At 38.3% G+C, this 6,945-nt stretch overlaps 1 protein-coding gene across 1 annotated transcript in view; it reads right to left on the reverse strand.

Annotated features, from left to right (window-relative positions):
• Positions 1-1,050: 1,050 nt before the first annotated feature.
• The window catches only part of mfsd4aa (major facilitator superfamily domain containing 4Aa), a 25,674-nt gene continuing 19,779 nt past the window's right edge, over positions 1,051-6,945 (reverse strand). Inside the window, exons 8-10 of the mRNA XM_037774075.1 lie at positions 4,985-5,055; positions 3,670-3,790; positions 1,051-2,216 (exon numbers count right to left, since the gene is read on the reverse strand). Coding sequence (XP_037630003.1) covers positions 2,164-2,216; positions 3,670-3,790; positions 4,985-5,055 — 245 coding nt within the window. The 3' untranslated portion in view covers positions 1,051-2,163. The remainder of the gene's footprint in view (positions 2,217-3,669; positions 3,791-4,984; positions 5,056-6,945) is intronic.

A 6,945-nucleotide genomic window follows, 5' to 3' on the forward strand; every position in this document is an offset into this window, starting at 1 on the left:
ACGTTTGGGGATGTTTTGTGAGTGAGTGCACTGCAGGACATTTCAATAGAGTGCTACAGGAATGAGTCCTAAAACCTGGAAACGAGTTAGCATTTTAGCACTTCCTGTTCCCTTCGTCTGGAAGTCAATGGGTTTTTAAATAGATGCCTGAAATAAGGTCTGTGGTTAACACAAGCTGAAGAGATTTTAATAAACGTAAGAAATGTGTGTTTGCCACAGAGTTTATTTTCTGCAATAATCCAAAACCCAACGGAACAATCCCATCGGCTTTTTGTCGAGGGAACCAGGGCGACGCTAACTTCCTGGTTGGCCTGCAAAAATATCCCTGGAGCATTCTGTGTGCTGCAGTGTTCTATGGGATGCATTAATGTACATACAGATGTGTTAATATGCACAGCGTGTAAATCTAATCAGGCCGTGTCTCTTTCCAACCTGCTTATAAATGTTTGTGATAACAAATTTACTCAGAAAGTATATAAATATAAATATATATATATAAAACCTGTTCATTATTTTTTTTTGTGTAATCTTTCATTTTCCTGTAACACCGATAGAATTTTAAGATTCATTTCTATTTTTGTAACGGCCAGATAGTAAGTTAGAAGTCTGCTATTTTGGGTTAAACGTCCTCTTCGTGCATGTTTCTTTCTGTTGTTTTCCTCTTTGTGTATTTGGAAGGCTGTTTTTTGGGGAATCAAAGCCTTATGGGGGGAGAACTCTAAATCTATGTTTTATATGTAAAGTGTTTTGATAGTGTTGATATTGTAAATGCAAATGTTGTGATGGGACGTTTGCACTTAAAAACTTGGGGGTTCCTGTCGTATTGGATTCTGTCGCTTTTTCTATGACTCAGATTTCCTCTGACGTTTGCTTACTGAGAAATGTATATTTTCCCAAAGGGATGTTGAAATTATGCACTTGGTATTTTATACAGTAAATCTTTTACAACATATATCAAATGATTTAAAAGGATTTGTGATTAGGCACTACCACACTTTTAATAAAGCCCAATAGAATTGGCAGTATATATATTGCATTTTTTGCAGTAAAAAAGCTGAATAATAACCCCAAAGCCCATTTGAAACTTTCCTCCATGAAGTCTTGAAGGACTTCTATCTCTTCATTTGTATCTTCTGACGATGTTTTCCCTTCAACTTAACCTTGAAATGTAAAATCTCCTTTTGAAACAGAAATGACACACAGTTCTCGCTTCGTTCTGTCCAGTTTTCTATTTGTTTTGACGCTTTTTTTTCAAATGTTTACAAGCTGCTTGTTTTAAGTGGCGTATCGATGTTTGAGAGGTGTAGAGGAAGTGTTTATATAACGGAATGAGAAGAGATGGGTGAGACCAATAATAAAAGATCTCTAACTAATCACGTCTCTGTATCCTGTCATTACATCGTGTGTTGTTAATGTCTGACGGCTCCGTTCGGCCACCGGGAAACTTTACACCGGCTAAATACCAGTCATAATTTAAAGGTACTACATGTAAATATAGTTGTCCCACATTTCGCCCCAGGCCTAGTTCGCCTATATGGACGCGTCGGCCTTGCTGTGACATACAGGTGTAAAGGCAACTCTGCGTAGGAGTGTGTTCAGTCTCACGCCGTAGTCTACTTCTTGCCTTGCTTTTGACATCACGCTCGCTCTGTTCCGCGCTCTCACACAGTAGTAAACATTACGGCTGCTCTAAACGCCATGAAAAACACTCTGCTTGTATGATACATTTATTTTTAGAAATTCTGCATTTTAAATTCTATAAAAACAGAATAATCTGGAAACATAAATGTTCCATAGTCTCTGTTCAAATGAAAAATCAAATTCCATACTGCGTACGAACCTGTATTTACATTCATACTGAAAAGGCAATACTTCATCATTAAAGTGGCTTTTGAATCACGCTGCAGCAGAGTTACACTGAGCTGCGAGAGTAGTAGGTTATTAAGTCAAGTAGTGGTCGTCCATCGAGCTGCTCGTTGATCATCGGGCTTGAAAGAAGATCTCTTTGGGTTCAAAGTGTTCGGTTTGGAGGAGGACGGGATGAAGCTCCTATTCCCAGACTGGGGTGAGATGTGGGAATGTTCTTCCCGTGCTCCTTTTCCATCGTCCACAGCGAAGCCCTCGGTCATGTGTGTCCTGTGGTCTCCCCCTCGACTCCTCACATCACGAAGCTCCAGTCATTGGTTTCTCTTTCATGACTGTGTTTTGAGACGAATCTGAGAGATGAAACAGTGAAATCAGTTTGACTCAGCAGAGAGACGAATACAAGAGAGGCTGTTGATGGATGCTGACATACAACAAGACAAACACGTATAACATTTACACCAAACATTAACATCCGGTTTTTAGAATAGGCAAAAATAACACATTTGTGGCGGTACTGAGTTCCCCAGACTTTAGTTGTTCAGTCAGAAGACTGAAAAACAGTTCCCATCCACATAATAATATAAAATAAAATGCCTTCTTAATAATAATAATGAACAAATGCCTCTTCAATAATGAACAAATGCCTCTATATTAACAAACAATTAAGGAAACTGAAATATTGGTTTGTGTTTTTCCTTTTACCCTCCTTTAAAGTTTTCCCAAATAAAATACACTAAAAGAAATGGGTATAAAGGGTTTCATTGAAAATCAACAAATGGATAGAATACAAAAATACAGCCTGCAGGCGTTAGGCTATTGTAAGGCAAGCCAGATCGTTGCACAAATAGTACCTAATCGTCCCAGTGCAGGTAACCCAATTGGTTGGCACTTAACTTGTTTCCCCAACTAGGAGAGTCAACACTCTCAACAAACAAAACACAAAGATCACAGAATCCCAAAAGGGCCCAAAACAGACCAGAGTTTCTGATAAAGCTGATAACACATGTTGCATTGAGTGAAGGAGAGATCAGAATGACACTGGGTGTGCAGTTTCCCTCCTCTTTTAAGCCCTACAGAAAGGGCGTCGTTACACCCTGATTGGCCAAGAGGGGAATGCACCAAGCTGCTCTCAACTATCATTTAAGAGCCAGTCCCCACACCCTGCGCAACAGGTGAACTGAATAACCCTCTAATCACTCAGCAACTCAACCAAAAAAACACCAGGGAAAAGGGAAACAACAGCAAGCACCAGAGAATTGGCAGCTGCCACACATTTATACTGCATGTTTTTTCCCCCAAACTGCATGTGATTATCATAAAGTGGGCTGTTTTAAGGTTTTTTTTAATGTAATATAGGCTAAATTTTTTCTGGCAGGACAGTTAACTCATGCAAAGCAGCTAGCCTTCTCCACCCATCACACCACACCACACTGACAGCTTCTCCTCCACCTGCTTCGGTCTCTGACTGTTGGTATGCAGCCTTCTGGACGCTCTTTATTTACAAGTCAAATGAAGTCACATTGCATAAATTGGCCACATACCAATTATAGGTTGCTATGCAGGTTGCTATGTGACATCAGTGTTTCTAACATAAATATTTGTACAGCCTTTTTTCTTAAAACTGAACAAACAAACAAACAAAGAGTGTTATTGGAATGTCATTCGCTGTCTTTACGCGTCTACCTGGTGTGTGTGTGTGTGTGTGTGTGTGTGTGTGTGTGTGTGTGTATGTGTGTTGTTTACCTGTGCAGTTGTGTGTGTATTTTTGTTGTTTACCTGTGCAGGTGTGTGTGTGTTGTTTACCTGTGCAGCAGTTTATATGTTTGTGCTTGACACAGAGGAGCAGCAGGAACAGGCAGAGGCCGATGAATGATGATATCGTACAACACAACAGGAAACTGTAACTGCCCTGACTGTGGATCACCTGCAGGGAGACACACACATACATAACATTTATTTTTACAATTAACACTTGCAAATGATAAGGTAGTGCAACATGTAAACCATACTTTGGTGTTTTATTTTTACCACTTTTCTTAAGATTTCATAAACTTTTTTTTCCCCCCTTTTTTTACAAAATGAACCAAAACACTGACAACAAGGAAGATCTCGGGTTTATAATAATGAGGATAAATATTAAACACAATTTAAACCATACCCACTAAACCAGGGGTCAGCAACTTTTACTATCAAAAGAGCCATTTTAGGCACAAAAAAAAAAAGAAAATCTGTCTGGAGCTGGAAAACATTTGAGCATTGTGATGAAGGTAACACATTTTATAGTCTAAATATATAGTATATACGGTAAGTCTAATGCAGTGAGTGCCAAGTATTAGGGCCACATTGAGGGAAAAAACATCTGAGATTTACAGAATAAAGTCAGAATATTACGAGAAAAAAAGTTGTAATATTACGAGAATAAAGTAATAACTTAACAGAATAAAGTCATAACTTTACGAGAAAAAAAAGAAAATAACACGTAAAATTACTATTTTATAATATTATGACCTTATTGTCATAATACGATTTTTTTCCAGTAACTTCTTACTTTATTCTCGAGATCTCAGATTTAGTTTTTTCCCTCAATGTGGCCTTAATACTCCGTCGTACTATCGTACATTAGACCTACAACAATGATAAATATAAATGAAAATGTAAACAGAAAACATTCATTTCCATTTTTAAAAATCCACAGGGAGCCGCTGGAGAGGAGCTAAAGAGCTGCAGGTTGCTGACTCTTGATCTAAACTAAAAAGAAATCGGGCTTGAATTGAAATCAAACACTATTACTAAGCTTGTTTATAAGTTAGTGAACACTAGAGGACACACAAACTCTGGGTTTTTATTTCAAACGACTGCAATCAACGTTGTAAAGCAAAGTAACCCACAAAATGTGTTAATAATGTCAGTTTTTTGCTCATTCAGACACACTAATAGTCCTTGTGAACTGAGACACATATATGACAGTAGTGTATCAATAGAAAGAAACATTGCAGAGAGATAACCCTGATATAAGTAATGCAAAAAACACAGAATCTGGAAGCATTGGTTTAAATGTAATAATTAAATAAAATAAAAGTATGTAAATAAAATGACACTCATAGAAAATGTTTATTACCGATCCAACGAGCAGCTGCAGCATCATCTCTCCTGTGCTGGCACTGGTCACCAGGACAGTTGTGGCACAACCTTTAACACAAAAGACAGAAATCCTCTATAATTAATGAGAACTACAATGACTTATCAATCAATAAATAAATAAATAAATCTGGCCACTAAAAGTCTATGATAGGAATCATCAGTCGAGAAGACTCCGTGTTGACTTGGATATGGAAGCGATCGTAATCTTAAATTCGTGAGCCTGGTTTGATAGCTCAGGGATTATGCCCTTTTCTATCCATTCCATCCAGTTGGTGCTGAGGCAGCATGGCCCATGCCCGGCCACTTAAGAAGTTATTTTTTTTTCTTGTTTTTTTTTCTTCATATATATATATATATATATATTCTTTTTCTTTTCTTTTTTTCTTTCTTTTTTTTCTTCTTCTTCCTTTTCCTCATAACAAAATAAAATAAAATGAAATATGGATAAAACAAAATGGAGAGAAAAAATAAATTAAAGAAAGAAAAAAAAAAAAAGAAAGAAAAATAAATAAATAAACAAATAAACAAATAAACAAATAAATAAGAAAGCGAAGGGCAGCACAACCCGTGTCCGTTGGCGGCTCCGATGCTCTCAGCTCCGGTGTAGAAACTTCCGTTAAACTACTTCTGAACCAGACGCTGCTACCGGCTGCTACCGGCTGGTACCGTTACAACCGGTTACAACCTCCTCTACTGCTGCTGCCCTGGACTACACTGCTCTATTAGCTTTGCCAGCTAGCTAGATAGCTAACACCAGGAGCAGGTGTAACAAAATAAGTCGTCTCTGCTTCTTTTCACACCTGGAGCATGACCCTTCGCTAAGCCCCTCCCCCCTTAGTTACTGTTGCTAGGCCTGCCTGAAAAGCTTTTGCACCCGGCACTGTACCAATATGGCGTCTCCAACAGTACCAGTGAGAGATATTAACGGTCATAATAGCACATTTCTAGAATAATAGTTCTAAAATATGAGAGAGAAGTAAACCGAACGGACTACAATATGTATTTGAGAGATACATTCACGTTATAGGAGAGTATTGTTAATGAAGAGGACATTCAAATGGAGGGAAACGCTCACCACCAGTACCAATGAAAGCTAGTCAGACACCACACGTCTTCTCAACTCACGTGTTTTTGTATGTAGAAACTTTTAGAAACATATATCTCCTTTCAACCTCTCCGTGTATCACTATTACACATGCCCTAGGCAAAACGGTTAACCACGACAAGCTCAAAACCAGCCTGAAAATCAAGAAAATCTGAAACGATTGCATTAGAGTCAATGGAGCGGAGCCATAAACTGTAGTTGAGCTGGCCGATGCCACAGTATGATTGGCCCGTCTGTGGAGTTATTTTTGCTCCTCTTCTTGCAGAATAAGTTCATGCAGAGAGGGTGTGTCTGGATTTTTATTTAGAATTTATTTAACCAGGAGATTAATTATTGAGATTAAACATCTCATACCAAAAAAAATAGGCTGACAGACGCTCACCATGGGCTTGGTGTGTCAGGGCCTTAAGAATTGTAATGAATGTCATTGCTCCATGATGAACAATAGGCTATCTAAGGAGTGAAGGCACTGAGAAGATGCATGCATATATAAAACATCACTATAGTCAATCACAGACATAGAAGTAGCAACAACAAGTCTCCTTTTCGCATCAAAAGAAAAGCAAGATTTGTTGCTGAAATAAAACTCAGCTTCAACTTCTTCACACGTTGCTGAATGTGAGGCTTAAAAGAGTGAGACTTGCTCAATCAAGAATCCTAGGTATTTATATGAAGATACAGGCTCGATGACATTGCCCTGACACGCAATAATAGATGAGAGGCTCAGTGGCTTTTTCTTTGAGTTTCGTTTTATAAGGATTCAAAATCAATTTCAGCTCGTGAAAGACGTGTTGGACAGTATGAAAGGCCTTTTGTAAATGACAAAGAGCCTG

This window comes from Sebastes umbrosus, chromosome 1 (genome assembly GCF_015220745.1).
Source record: "Sebastes umbrosus isolate fSebUmb1 chromosome 1, fSebUmb1.pri, whole genome shotgun sequence".
NCBI lineage: Eukaryota > Metazoa > Chordata > Actinopteri > Perciformes > Sebastidae > Sebastes > Sebastes umbrosus.